The sequence below is a fragment of the Lampris incognitus genome, chromosome 2, assembly GCF_029633865.1.
Source record: "Lampris incognitus isolate fLamInc1 chromosome 2, fLamInc1.hap2, whole genome shotgun sequence".
Lineage (NCBI taxonomy): Eukaryota > Metazoa > Chordata > Actinopteri > Lampriformes > Lampridae > Lampris > Lampris incognitus.
In genome coordinates this window covers 121,213,761-121,229,695 of record NC_079212.1, presented here as the reverse complement: position 1 = coordinate 121,229,695, position 15,935 = coordinate 121,213,761, and the positions used below count along the sequence as shown (strand labels likewise).

General features: G+C 43.3%; 1 protein-coding gene across 1 annotated transcript; it reads right to left on the bottom strand.

Moving 5' to 3' along the window:
• Positions 1 to 1,815: 1,815 nt before the first annotated feature.
• On the bottom strand, positions 1,816 to 6,410 carry cass4 (Cas scaffold protein family member 4). Its single transcript, XM_056301576.1, has 6 exons — positions 5,934 to 6,410; positions 4,395 to 4,478; positions 4,143 to 4,259; positions 2,661 to 3,977; positions 2,447 to 2,527; positions 1,816 to 2,232 (listed from the first exon to the last, which is right to left on the bottom strand). The coding sequence occupies exons 1-6, from the start codon at positions 6,408 to 6,410 to the stop codon at positions 1,816 to 1,818; spliced, it is 2,493 nt and encodes an 830-aa protein (XP_056157551.1).
• Between the last annotated feature and the right edge of the window lie 9,525 nt (positions 6,411 to 15,935).

The following is a 15,935-nucleotide window of genomic DNA, read 5'->3' as shown; positions in this document are numbered from 1 at the left end:
CTCTACCTATTCTGGTGAGCTCATTTATATGCCTTCCTACGCCCATAAACCACCTAGTGTTCAAAGAGAATATTACTGGCTGCAACAGATAACCTAAATGTTATTTTTTTGACCCTGCTGCCTGTTGTAGGAAGTGCGCACTGGCGCTTTACTTTTACAAAGTCAACATTGAAAAAAAAAAAGCTTTATCGATGTAACAGTTATCAAAAGGAGTGGGCTATAGACAGTATAGACTAAGCCAAATTTGTGATAATGGGCTATACAAATAAAATTGACTTGACTTGAAAGTATTAAAACCACTTAATCCATTTCAGTCCGATCCCTGCTGAATAAAAACATCAAATACCAGCATTTTCTGACGGTTTTAATGGTTCTATTGGGAATTGTAATTGTTTTTGATGGTATGTGATGGTTTGTATTGGCATGTCTAATGGAGGCTATCAGAGTATGTTATGCTCTATTGGAAACCATTGGAGCATGTTATGCTCTATATCTGTAAGCTAAGAAAATTTCATTTATGACAATATCAAACGTCGTTAAACTGACTAACATATGGTTGATACAGGCGGCACGGTGGCGCAATAGTTAGCGCGGTCACCTCACAGCAAGAAGGTCCTGGGTTCGAGCCCCGGGGTAGTCCAACCTTGGGGGTCGTCCCGGTTCATCCTCTGTATGGAGTTTGCATGTTCTACCCATGTCTGTGTGGGTTTCCTCTGGGGGCTCCAGTTTCCCCCCACAGCCCAAAGACATGTAGGTCAGGTGAATCGGCCATACTAAATTTTCCCTAGGTATGAATGTGCGTGTGTGCGTGCGTGTGTGTGCATGTCGGCCCTGTGTTATGGCCTGGCGGCCTGCCCAATGATGGCTGGGATAGGCTCCAGCATCCCCGCGACCCTGAGAGCAGGATAAGCAGTTTGGATAATGGATGGCTGATACATGATCCTGTTGCTGGAGCACTGCTAGGGGGCAGCAAGCAGTCAGTACAATTCCTCGACAGTGATCTCAAACATACCGTTATTTTTTGTCGAGTCTTGTGGAATGTTTTCGGAAGAGAATCTCTTCTTTTCCCTTGACTCTATATGTATGCTAGTGGTCACCGTAATTCAACAGTTGAGTTGACCTTGAGGGACAATTTGATGAAATTTTGCCCGTTAATAATTTATATAAGCACTTTTTATCTCACTATCAATGATACCGGGTATATTTAGTCTCCTTCAAGAATAGCCTGGGAATGCATAATACATTTTGTTATATTATTTACACAGATATGCAAAGTATCAACCAAGAGAGTATACATTGTGCAGAAGACAACAAGAACAACAACAAGAATGTTAAAATATTCAAATAACAAACAATATTCCTTCAATATAAAATCCCTGTAAACTATAAAAACAAATTATATTTTATATAACATTGTGTTTTAAAATTGGCTTGAACAGATGCCATCTTAAATGTGCAATTTGTTTTGGAACTCCACTGTGCCATATGACAGTGCTTAGACTCTTTTGTTGGCAATGGTATGTAGCTGTTTCCTATTTTAAGAATTAAAAACAATCAAAACTTCATATCTAATTTTTTGGCTTGCCCCTCTGTCTTTGTCAAATACTGTAACAACATTCACTTTCAAACCAGCGACTGCATTCATCACAAGATAACACAAAAAATAAAGCAAGAGATAACTTTTGGACAATGGAGTAATGAAATTTCCTCAGCAGTGGTTGAATATGAAATGCTTAAACAGGAAAGCTAGAAATGTACTACATCACGTTGTACTCTCACTCAGAGAAGTTCATATGCAGTTTGAGCTGTATGCCCTCAGAAGTCAAGTGATATTCGAAAGTGCTGTGCTCTTTGGGCCAGTTCCTTTGCAAAGTCTTGAGCCTCGAGCAGAGGTTGTTTATCTGGGAAGTGCAGCGCAGCCTTCTTGGTGGCCACTGCCAGCTGCTTCAGGAGAGCGCACAGGTGGTTGCTTTTGCACAGTAGGTTCTGGCTAGACCCTCTGTCGTGAGCCTCCCTGAAGAGGGTGTCCACCAATCTCTGGCCCACCATGATCACCAGCTTACTGTGTGAAATGAACTTCTCTGGTGGCTGGCCATCTTGCAGGCTGCTCACAAAACCACCAATGGCCTTCTGAAGAGCACCAAAGTACAGCCGGCAGTGCTCTGCCCGAGAGGGCTTGCGGACCCCATCTGTGCCAACTTGTGGTTCAGAGGAATGCCGTTTTTGTTCTACCTGTGTGGGAAAACAAGGAGTTAAGGATGAAAAATATTTATCATCTCATTTTCCAAATACATCTTCTGTCTCTTAGTATAAAGAAAACACATGTAAACAGGGTAGTCAATTTGATGATGAACCAATAAGAGACAACAGCATAGTTCTTTTTCAATTGTTTTCGCTATGCTCTTCAAGCAAAAAATAAAAGCAGAGACATTGCGGTGATTCTCACCTTAGGTGTCTTAGAAGATGAAATAACATCTTTTGGTTCCTTCTGTACAATCTTTTGTTGCTTTTCAAAATCAGTTTTAGTCTGGAGAAGACAAAAACAAATACATTACATTTTAAGGGGCCTTAGCCCTTATATATTCAAATTAGGATCATTATTTATTTAATTGGCATATTGCTCATCATTAGTAAGGTGTAGAAGATAATAAAGCTGTCACCTGTAGCTGCACATAGTCATTGTCATCCTCCATTAACTCACTTCCTTGTTCACTTTCATCTGGATCTGGATTTTTCTTCATGTCTGTCTGCCCTTTGGTATTGGTAAGCTCTGATTCCCTCTGATTAGGCCTGAACAGAAGCTTGCCATTAGCATTGAGGATGGACACAAGGCGCTTCACATCCTCTGGCACGGTGCGGGCTACCATAACAAAGCGCTCTAGCTGATCAGGTGTCTGAACCTGCCCTGGATCCTGGGACAGAGTACTCAGGGGCCAGCCTGCCATATTCAGAGCACCAACAGTTTGTTGAAGGATTATGCCTGAGTCTTCCACAATAGACAGTTGTTTGTGCAGCCTGGTCTGCAGGTTGGCATCGGTCAAACGGCGAGCATTGCCCTTAACATCCAGGGTGAAGTTCAAGAAGCTTGTCACAGAGCATGCAACTCCTTCTGCTGCCTCCTTTATCTCTTCCAAGTGTTTCTCCAGATGCTCTTTGCTCCTCCAGCTGCTGCTGACAAACTCCATTAGAGGGGGCACCGCCTTGCACACAGTATCTTGGAGTTCCAACAGTGTGCGACTGGCCTCCTCCTGGCTGAGGGTCACCTCCCGCAGTGGCTCTGGAGAAGATGAGCTGAGAGCCAAGGAGTCACAGGAGCTGGTGGAGGAGCTGGAAGCCGTGCTTATCCTCTGGTTATCTGCTGTAGAGAAACGCAAGACTCTGCCTTTTTCATCATCCTCTTGTAGCAGAGAGTCACCATTTCCTGGCCGGTCGTGAAGGGAAGCAGGCATGAGTACCTTCCGAATACGTTGCAGACGTGCTCTGGTGTGTTCATAAGTGTTGCTTGAGTCTCCCCTGCACTCCAGAGGTATATGATCTCTATGGGGACCACTCAGAGCCCCAGTGGATGGATGCTCCTGGGGTGGGACTGCATATACCTGGTCCTCTGAAAACCTCTGTGTTGATAGTTTTTCATAACCAGGGGCTCTTGGCAGTATTGTGGGTGGGCTATGAACATCTAGTGGTTTTGGTATATCATACAGAGAGAACGTTGGACTGCAGCTATTCTCTGGCCAGCCACGCACTGGGAGAGTATCATAGACCTGCCTGCCAACAGCTTTGGAGGGCATGGTGCCATAGGAACCTGGGGCTAGATTTGCTTTCTCAGGAGACACTGGCACATCATAGATCCACTCTGGCTTGCGTGGATTTGGGAGTGTATTAAATCCACTGACCATTCTCTGTTGGGTTTCAGTGGCTGAGGGAACAGGGATGTCATAGCTCGGGTCCTGAGACAGAGGTGGAGGTACTGCATAAACCTGTGTAAAAGAAGACATTTATTACAAAATGTAAGTCAGATACACACAGAATAATTGAGAAAACAATACCAAAAAACTTGAGCGCAACACCAGCAAGCACAAGTAAGCACATTGTAGGTAACCTGGTACATCAATACACAGACTGACCAGATGTCTCTAACTTACATAAGTGTCGCTCGGGCTACTACACTTCAAACCTTCTTGAGATTCAAATCTCCTCTCTAGCTCAGAAATGGGAACCAGTGAGGCTTTTCGAATTGGCTGTCTTGAAGTTTTTGGTGCCTGTTATCAGTATTTCCAAAAAGAACAGAATGAAAACACAAGATTAATCAATATTAACCAATATGCACTGTACACTGAATATTTCTACAGTTAATTGATAGTTTATATATGTGTACTGTATTTGCGGAGACTTACAGTGAAAAGCAAGGTTCTTCTTGTTTGGTTTGGGACATCGTAAACTTCCCCCTTTGGACTAGATAGCACACTGAACATTGAGAGCTATGAAAGACAGAAAACAGAATATGATATTCATTTGGCAACCAATCCTCATTATACCCAGTCATACTGTGGATGCACTATGGGTTGGTCATTGTTTATTAGTTCATCACACACAATATCTTAGACACAGTGGATTTTGACAAACTTTGAGGGAGTTAGATATCTCACCAATGTCTCCCGGTGTTTTTTTTTGAGGGGGGGGTGTTCCCCCTTTTTCTTGACCAATTACCCCACTCTCCAAGCCATCCCATTCGCTGCTCCACCCCCTCTGCCCATCTGGGAAGGGCTGCAGACTACCACATGTCTCCTCCGATACATGTAGAGTCTCCAGCCGCTTCTTTTCACCTGAAAGTGAGGAGTATCGCCAGGGGGACATAGCACATGGGAGGATCACGCTACTCCCCCCAGTTCCCCCTTACCCCCCGAACAGGCGCCCCAACTGACCAGAGGAGGCACTAAGTGCAGCGACCAGGACACATACCCACATCCGGCTTCCTACCCGCAGACACCGCCAATTGTGTCTGTAGGGGTGCCCGACCAAGCTGGCAGTAACACGGGAATTCGAATCTGCGATCCCTGTGTTGATAAGCAATGGAATAGACTGCTACACTACCCAGGCACCCCCTCCTAGTATTTTTTTAAATAAATTGCACTTATTGGCCATATTGGGGTAATGATGGTTATTTGTTAGTTTTTCTTTGTGTTTCACACGATCTCTCAAACACCACATAGGATTTTGATTAAACTTGAGGAGATAAGGCATCTCATCACATGTTGGAATCATTAACATTGATAAAGAACAACCCAGAGGGGGACTTCATCCATTTTGGTGAACAATATGTTTAGTGTTGCCATGTGTATCAATGCCGATGGGATAGTATTTTCTCTCAGAGTACCAGAAAACCCCATTATGCATGTATTTTGCCAATTAACCGAGTTCTATAATATAAAACATGCTACTCATTGAAAGTAAGGTGGCTGCTGCATAGGGGAACAGGGCTCCCCTGGAGCAGGAGAGGAAATGTTGAACATGTGGGTAGACCTGTCCCCGCCCTTTGCTGCAAAGGCACCCATACAGACACCTCTTTCTCTCTTGGGTCCTTGGCGGCATGGACTGCTGTTTGCAGTTAAAAAGTGTCTGAAGTCTGTCTCTGTTTGTCTTTTACAGGCCTGTAAAAGCCCAGTGCTGCATGCCTGTCCCCATGGAGAGGCCCCTGGTCCCCATCTGTAAGCGCTTTTGCCAGCAGGGGGTTTATGAACGTTGCATTTCAGCGACTGTCTACCTCTCTAATCATAAGAGTTAACACTTCCCAAGGAGGAGGCCCAAGTTTGACCCGGGAGCAATAGACAAGCTAATGTCTGCATTTAGCCATGTGCTTTTGTTCATTTCTGCAAAAACCACAGAATAGCCCTGGATGAATTCCTGCTACCTGTTAACTCGAAAACAAATTATACCTTGCTTCCCTCTGTCTCCTCAGTGTTGTGCTTAAGTGCTGCTGGGATGTGACTTTTGGAAGCCGACAGAGGAGTAGATGGTACTTTATAGATCCTGTCCATATGTTCATATGCTGGGCCACTTGACGGTCTTGGTACGCTGGGGATCTGATAGATATTTTGAGGACTGTCCCCACTTTTGCAGTCAAGTAATTTTGGCTGTTCAGTGCCATGACTCAAGGGAGCCACATTTGTTCCAGATTGGTTTAAGAGCTGTAGTCGATTTGCAGGGGCCAGCCCTTGCCGTCCATACAAAGAACACATCCACCATCCAGTGGTGCCAGCCACATTCTGATCCATCACCATGACAATGTCCCCTTTTCGGAAAGCCAACTCATCTGGACACTCTGCGGTGTTGTCATAGAGAGCCTTTGCAAGTTTGTTCTGAAATAAAGAGCAGAGTAAATGGGACCACAAAAGATCAGGAGAGGAAAACATGGGTGGGGGGTCAACATGTAACACATTTTAAATGACAATGAGACAATATCCTTAGGTCCATGACCCCATGAGAACTTTTAGAAACGTTCACAGCTAACATTCTTTCATTTCTGTATCATTCATTCATTCATTCATTCATTCATTCATTCATTCCTCTTCAGCCGTTTCCTGGGGTCGGGTCATGGTGGCAGCAAGCTCAGTAGGGCACTCCAGACATCCCTCTCCCCCAGCAACACCCTCCAGCTCCTCCTGGGGGATCCCAAGGCATTCCCAGGCCAGATTGGACATGTAGTCCCTCCAACGAGTTCTGGGTCTACCCTGGGGTCTCTTCCCAGTTGGCCGTGCCCGGTAAACCTCCAAAGGAAGGCGACCAGGGGGCATCCTAATCAGATGCCCAAACCACCTCAACTGGCAACTTTCGATGCAAAGGAGCAGCGGCTCTACACCGAGCTCCCTCCGGATGTCCGAGCTCCTCACCCTATCTCTACTAAGGCTGAGCCCAGACACCCTACAGAGGAGTCTCATTTCAGCCGCTTGTATCCGCGATCTCACCCTTTCGGTCACTACCCAAAGTTCATGACCATGTGTAACGTGCATGGATAAGTAGTCGAGCGGTTAGCGATGCCTCCTGCGGTGCGGGCGATACAGGTTCGCTTACCGGCCGCGGCAGTTCCTGTGGTTGCGTTGTCCCCCTGAATTCGCTACATTGGTGTCAGAAGTGGGATGGAGCGACCGTAAGGCCATCGGAAAAGTAGGCGCCCTGAGGCGTGAAGGACCTGATAGCTTAAGCGCGGGGACGCGCTTCCCGAATGAGGGGGGTAGTGTAACGTGCATGGATAAGTAGACACGCTGGCCGCCGGCTCGCGAGTCTGACCCTTTAGTCGAGCGGTTAGCGATGCCTCCTGCGGTGCGGGCGATACGGGTTCGCTTCCCGGCCGCGGCAGTTCCTGTGGTTGCTTTGTCCCCCCAATTCGCTACACGTGGGTTGGAACGAAGATCGTGTATCATATTATTTTCAACATAATTATATTTACTGCATGATGCGTCTTAACAAAATTTTTTTACCTTGACTGTGGATGCCATAATTGGCAATGTTTCATGGCACAGCTGTGGCCTTGGGTGTTTCCTTTTGCAAGAAATTACCACAGCACGATTCACAAATGAGTACAGTACTTGTCAGTTTCACAGTGAAAAAATACACAAGGCCATACAATGTATTGCACTTTGCACAGGTGGATGAATGCCATGTCATACTTTGTCCTATTTTAGAATGGCTGTGGATGGAAAAACTAAGCACAGACGGTGCATTAGAATGGCCTCTCATGTGCCGAATTGTCACTTCCTATTGGCGCTTCCTTCACTGAAATAAACAGTAACAATCCCCCTGAAAGCTTCCTCTTTCATGCAAGTAAGCTTTCTTAACCCAAAAATATTTTGCACTGTGCAGATTATACCATGACTCAATTGATGTTTCATCCACAGCTATTCTAACACAACAATCCTCATTTTAAACACACCAGATTAAAACTAACATGTGGTCAGTGACAACTGCATAATCTAATGCCCCGAGAAAATAAAAACACCCATTTGTTCATATCTCACATACACATTCCAAAATTGTGCACCTCTGTAAAGCCTTTACCACATGTTGAGATTCTTTACTGCCACTATTCATACCAGCATGTACACTTCTCCAAACACCTTTATATCTGGTAGGTTTTTCACAAATAAAGCTACACGCAGATGCCACAAGCTGATGTGGGAAAACTTTGGTCTGGGGGCAATCTAATGAGAAGTTTAGAGCTGTTAATGGTGAAACCTGCCAACAAACTACAACCCTTAGTCAAAACTGAAGTTTATGTCTTATGCTTGACATGTTGCTTGACTCATTGTACAGATACACAAAATTCAAGGCTGAGCTCCGCCTACACCAAAAAAAAACCCCCCACAGGAAACAGGAAAACCATGCTGACCCATTTTATCACGAATGCCCATCCAAACCATGTACTTTTAGATTGTCAGTAACAAAACAGTCTTGATAAAAAAAAACTTAATAGTTCACCAGTCATGATGTATTTTTAAACATTTGTTAATTTCTTCCATTCAGACTACAATGGGTAAAATGCCTTTGAATGAAATGACTGAATTAAAGCTATAATCTGTGGCGTTTCTCACTGTTGTATCCATTTGGAACATGATGATAATGTGGCGATTCTGCTGGACAGTCATTATTACAGTAGAGCAATGTTCCAGTACAGTTGACTGTACGGTAATTAATTAATTAATCAATCAATTAATTTATTGATTAATTGAAGGAGAGAAATAGACCTGTTGCAGCTGATTTACTTGGCCCATAGACCAAGATGTAGCAGCCATTGTCACTCGTGTGCGGACAGCTCTCCAGTAATCGCATCTTTGGAGCAAAGCTAATACAGGCAGCATTGTAATCTTCATCAAAATATATCGTAACACTATTGTACAGTAATATTGATTGTTTGCCCAACAGAAGTATGGCCACGTCAGCATCACATTTCAGGCATTGTTCTTGCTGGAGTTGTTTCCAACACACATGCGTTTGCCGCTGCATCAGTTGGTGCAACCCGACCAAAAAATTTCAATAGTGTTAACAAGACTGGAGAGTGTCTCCAACTGTGGTAAAGATGTTGGTTAGTATTATGCATCCTGACTCCATGATCCAGATGGATAAAAGGGTGATTTATTTGATAGACTTGCTTTATTAGATTTACTTTTTTTCTACTTTGCATTCAAGATATCCGTTATTCAGTGAAATGTTAAACTTCCTTCAGCAACTCAACTTAGATATTCTACTTAAGTATACTGAGTTATGTCCTATGTATTTCACGTGAGCGACATGTAGGAAGTCAAACTTCATGAATATGCAAACCCACTAAACTGATATACACTCTAATAACCCCCCCCCTCCATCTTTTTTTATTGATCGTCCCAAGACGTATACAAAACAACTTGCAAATGTAACTATAACAATAACGAGCAGGCCAACTGCTATAAGCATGGACAGGTCGTCATTGTTATGTTTTATACCCAGAAATACGAACAAAGAACTGTTTGTCTGTTTCATCTAGGAACAGTAAATAGTATAACTAAGTGAAAAGAAAATCACATAAATAAGAAAGAAAAAAACTGACAACTACTTCTAGTCAGAAATATAATAAGTCACTAGTAATAATAATAATAATAGGGTGGCACGTTGGCACAGTGATTAGTGAGGTTGCCTCACAGTAAGAAGGTCCTGGGTTCGAGCCCTGGGGTAGTCCAAACTTGGTAGGTCATCCCGCGTCGTCCTCTGTGTGGAGTTTGCATGTTCTCCCTGTGTCTGCATGGGTTTCCTCCGGGGGCTCCGGTTTCCTCCCACAGTTCAAAGACATGTAAGTCAGGTGAATTGGCCATCCTAAATTGTCCCTAGGTGTGAATTTGTGTGTGTGTGTGTGTGGGGGGGGGGGGTCAGGCCCTGTGATGGCCTGGTGGCCTGTCCAGGGTGTCTCCCCGTCTGCCACCCAATGACTGCTGGAATAGGCTCCAGCATCCCCGCGACCCAGCGTGCAGGATATGTGGTCAATTCCAGGAAACCATTGACCATATCGTGGCAGGGTGCCCTGAGCTGGCCAAAACTGAATACCTACAAAGACACAGCAAGGCCGCCACATACCTGCACTGGAACATCTGCCAAGAATTCAACATCAACACAAAAGAAAAATGGTACGAGCACGAGCCCCAAACAGTGACAGAAAAAGTCGACATCACAATCTTATGGGACATGTCAATACAGAAAGATCGTGAGATAAAGGCCAACAGACCAGACATCGTCATCAAGAACACAAAAGAAAAAAGCTGCCTACTCATCGACATGTCCATCCTGACTGAAAGGAACACCTCAGTAAAAGTAACTGAAAAACTGTCGAACTATAAAGACCTTGAAATAGAGATTGAACGAATGTGGGGAATGAAAACCACAACAGTACCAGTAATGATAGGAGCCCTGGGACTTGTAAAAAAAGGGATGGAGAAACACACCCAACGGATCCCGGGTAACATCAAAATACAAGAACTACAGAAAATCGCACTACTTGGAACACCTCATATCCTAAGAAAGACACTATTCATCAAACAGACTTCTACCTCATTCTAACCCTAGGCGCAAGGAATGGGCCCGGTTATTATGTTGTATTATGGCAAGAAGTTATAGGAAATTTGTATAAGAATAATAATATGGTGGTGGTTGTTCCAGGCCAGGCCATAATGTCGACGTATAGCAGATGAGTTTGGGTATGATTTATTAAGGAAGTCAAAGGTCAAGGGATACCTGCATCAAATCAAGTAACAATAGAGATTTACTCAGGGTTAGTTAAGGGTTGAAGTCCTCCCACATGCAGGAGAAGAGGTGAATACTCTGTTATTCTGAGTTTGTTTCCAGCTCTGAATTATTATTCTCAAACTAGATTGGTGGCCTATATGTATCTATTGCATGTCATAAATACTACATGAGTATTTCAATTCTGACTTTAGCTCATAAAGTGCCATTGAGAAATCCATCTTTCTGAGTAGTATATCGGGGACCAGAAATGAGGAAGGATAGTCAGAGTGCTCTTTAAAGCTTACACACACTTAGAGCCGGCCACACACACCATCCTCAGCTGATAAGCATGGCAGGGGCTGCTGGCACTGCCATACATGGAGTTGCCCTTTTTCTGTGGGTGAATCTTCCATAACAAAGAGTCCTTTCACTGTAAGAGTCCAACACTCTCAGCACCTGTTGGGGGTGCAGGCCTTTCAGCCCCCTGGAGCACAGCCTGCACACTCTGACCACAGCAGAGCACAGCCTGCCACCCCCCCCCCCCAACACACACACACACACACACACACACTCCCCAAAGCTCAGCAAACTCCCTTCATAATCCTCTGGGTCATGCTGCAGACATGCAAGCTCCATACAAAGGGTCAAATGACAGCCAGTGACCTTCCCATCAAGATTTACATAGTTATACTTTCTCCCTGGTAACATCCTCTGCAGACTGCGTCTTCACAGAAGATATCTCAGATGAAATGTCAAGTCACTACTACATGTGGGGTTTTACGATCACAATACTCACATATCAACCGTGTATGTATTTCATCCATTGATATATTTGATCATTCAATGTCACAGTGGTTTTTTTTCTTTTTTTCTAGTATGATCACTGTCTTATTTCAGTATTGATCCATAAATGACAGTGATCATACCATTGCGTTTGCAATCTTGGTGCAAGGTTATAGGTTTGAGTTTCAGTTGTCATATGGTGACTGTAAGCCAAAATGGCATTTGAGGTTAAGCCTATTCTCTGGCTTGGTTATTAATGACAACTTTGTAAACTCTTTATATATTTACCACTAACACTATACAGCCTTTCCAGAATTTGGAAGGAAATGCTGCGGGACCCTGTGCTGTGTTTACTCGTGTCAGGGATAAGGTTACTGTGTATATTAAGGAGTACAGTAACGGAGAGAGTCAGATTCAGCTGTGGGTCTTTTGGATTCCTGCACACGCCTGCTTGTGCAGATCAGCCACCCTGACAGCTGGTTTCAGTACTTCAGCCACACAGCTGTCTCTCCCTTTTCCTCTCCCTCCTGTCTCCCTCCACCGTCCTGTTCACAAATTATCATGGTCTGATCAAACACAACACGGTAAAATCCTGTTTTCAACTGCGAAAGGACACCTTGATTACAGCAATATTCTGCACAACCACTTTTCAAAGGAAGTATATCTCATCTGAGTGAGTGCCAGAAATTGACACGTTTCCTTGTATTGAGTATGTCCAACTCCAAAGCACCTCTCTGTCGGGAGCCGTCCGGAAAATGAAAACAAATGTGGGAACCATTACCTTTAACTTCACTTTGGTCTTTCATGCATCAACATTCTAGGGTGTGACCTCCTGCTCAGGTCAGTGCCTGATCCAATATATAATTCACATAAATGCAAAAACCACACTACACCTGAGGTTGTGCACAAATAGGCGGGACTGAACAATAAGTCAATGAAAGACAATGTTTGAAATACCCTTTTTCCCACAAGAAAGTGCACTTAACTCAGTGGTGGTAGGGCAGCGTGCATGTGTGTATGTATGTGTGCATGGGGGGCAGGGGGTGAGTTATATTCGAGATGAGGCAGAGCACATAGTTGAGACAATCTCACTCATTGCATTTTGGACAGGAAGTTAGTCTGTATTAATGACATATTAGATTTTCCCACAGTAACTTAGATACAATAGGGTAGGGGGGCAGGGTAGAGATATGGAGACACTCAGACACAGAGAGGAGGAGAAAAACTTAGGAACTCAGTCTGCAGCTGTGCCAATGAGGAGATAATTTTTGACATTTTGGAGATGAATCACAACCAAATCTGTCTTTATAATCTAAAACGATCAATCCATGTTTTCCATGGAAATTCACCTTTATCGGCCCTCTCCTATCCAAACAAATACAAGAAGAGGCTGTGGAATCTAAATCAGACTCCATGGCAGTGACACTGACCCGCTACAGCTGCCCTGGTATTTCCTGTATGGGAGCTGGTGAGAACTATGTCAAATATTATACACAGACAAGTTGGGAGAATTTCTGAGGCGATTTTATGACCAACCAACACAACCGAATACACAGCAAAGATTTGTGCAATAATTTGAGAGAAAAAATACCAATACAAACACTCAAAATTTATTATTTTGAGTATTGAGCAGAGGAGCGATATAGTTGACACTTGATTTTTTTTGCTTTTTTTTTTGGGTGTGCTTCTGGTGCCTTGGGTGAGATTCTCAAACAAGAAGTTAAAAACGGCATAACCCAACCCCCTTTGAATAAGTTTTATTATAAGTGGTGAGAGTGTAAGTGTCTTTTATGTCTAGTGTACAGGACTGCTTCAAACATTATAAGCATTTTGTATGGAGGGGAGGTATGGGACAGTATATTGTAGTGAATTAGCGGGGACGCGCTTCCTGAAGGACCGGTGTAGTGTAACGTGCATGGATAAGTAGACACGCTGACTGACGGCTCTGACCCTTTGGTCGAGCGGTTAGCGATGTCGCCCGCGGTGGGCGATACGGGTTCGCGTCCCGGCCGCGGCAGTTCCTGTGGTTGCCTCCCGAATTCGCTACAATATGTTGGGACAGGTAAAAGTATGAGAAAGAGGTTTGACTATGAGGAAAAGGTGCTTGACATGACCACAAAGGCACAGGACATTGCACCATGATGTTAGCTGAAGAAAATGTGGTGTCAGGGGAAAAAGGTACTTTATGTGGAAAGGAGAGTTGTTTAAGGATAGGGTACCAGATTTTTTTTTTTTTTGCAAGCTCGGGGAGGATGGGAAGGCCTTTTTAGCAAATGTTTGAGGGAAAAAATAATGCTATATAAACTTTCTGATCGTTTCTTCCCCTGAGTGTGTCTCAAAGCGGGCCCTTATGCTGATTCAGTACACTGGATTTAAAATGGTTTAGTAGGGTTTAGAGATGGATTTGAAATGATTTAGTGGGGTTCATAGACAGAGTATGGTGAACAGGATGTCTTTTTTTTTCAAGCTTGACTGAGATGACACTTACAAAAACTAAGTGCAAATAAATACAGCTAGGTTATTCACATCCCCACAGCGCTTTGGAATCGGTTAAAAATGATCTTAATGAATCTTACATCATTAAGTCATTCAGACCAGCCATTCATTGGACACTATTTTGAGACCTAACAAGCAGAGGGTATTAAACAGAATCTGTTTGTGTTACACTATGGTAATGAATGCTTTCAATGTAAAGTCACCAAGTAAAGTTTTAATGTTAAGCCCCAGTTGATCAGCAGAAACATCTAACCACATACTGGAGAAAATCATAGTATTGATGCACATAATAGGAAGCATTTGCAGAAGTATCAGACACCTGCAACGGAAAGTGGTCAAAGTAACTTTGTTTACATGACTAATTTCCTGGCTATTTTTAACTTCTCAGAGAAAATGCATCCTCACTACAGACAAACTACTTCAGGGTTCACCTGACAGCAGTCCAATGCCTCCAGGTGTATAAAAAGGCACTTGTTTCAATTGGGGTGTTTTCATATTTAGCTCAATCACCCTAAATAAGATAAGCGTGAATGCACTCTACCTGCAATACTGTGTGAAGATAAACCAAGTACATCTGATATCATTCAGCATTTGAACTTTAGTAAGCATTTGGACTTCAGTATGCTTTGAATTTAGTATGCTGAAAATGTATTGATATTTACTACACGACATGCTACAGTACACGGTTGGCTAGTAGGGGCATTCTTTACTCTTTATGTTTGTGTGCATGTACCGTTACGCACATGGAAAATCCAGCATGTAGATTTGCTAACTAAGTTGGTGCACCATTCTCTATGGCTATCCTAAGAATTCACACAGACTTTTGAATCCCTGTGCTTTAACTGAAGAGTTTTATGAATCAAACCCCATCTTCGTGGAATTTGCTCCGACCTACGTATAAGTAAGTACAGTAAGTTGCCATACAATACAGCAAAGTTTGTGACCGGGTGCTCTGCAGTATACATTGCATTATTTCAAAGAAATACAACACAGTTAGACTTGGCTCAGAGCACAGTCATAGCTGATTGAGAAATACACAGGCTGAGGCATAGCAGATAACAGCATGAGTGTTAGTTTTAGGCTCTGTGCTCCTGTAGAAAAACTTATCTTCTTTCCACCGTCTGGTCTTATTAATTTACACATTTCCTGAGCTTCATCTTTTGCTTTCTGTCAGTGATGTCATGTTATGCTAACATCTCTCTATTGTATTCCTGACCGTGATGGTCATTGTGTCAAGCGAACCCCATGCTCACCAGTCATTGCATACTGAGAGCACATATAACCATCTCATACAAGGTCAGTACATGTCTGTCATTTACCATGGCTGGATTCCACAGAGATCATTCCTTACCAATGCTGCTTCCGATTTTTCATTGGTGATTGGTCAACAACAAAATTTGGTTGTAACTTGTAGAAAGCAGTAATATGCCATTGTCTTTTCTAGGAACCTTTAAATATATCCAAGTCAGTCACTTCCCGATAGATGCAGCAACTTAGAGATTTGTGCTGGAACCTATAGTGATGTGCGATTTGCCTCAAAGTTGGCAGGACCTGTAGTTTTACATGCAGGTTAAGTCGAAAGAACATCTTGCTGTTGAACCTTGAGCAGGTTGCAGGTAGATCAAATTTATGCAAAGAAAAATGTAGTTATATTAAATCTTCAATTCATATTTTACCTTAATAGGCCACCTAACTTTTTTTCATTTATTTATCTTGACCTGTCTAAACCTGTCTAAGTAGCCTGTGCACATCTTTTGCATGCTGTAGGTCATCCATCAACTTGCTTCCGATGCGCTCAGAATTTATTTCAATGCACCACATTTCTCCAAACTTATACAATTCTTGCATTCATTGTAGGTTTAGTCTCTCTATAGCTTATCAAATGAGGGCACGGCAAGCCTAAATAGTTATTT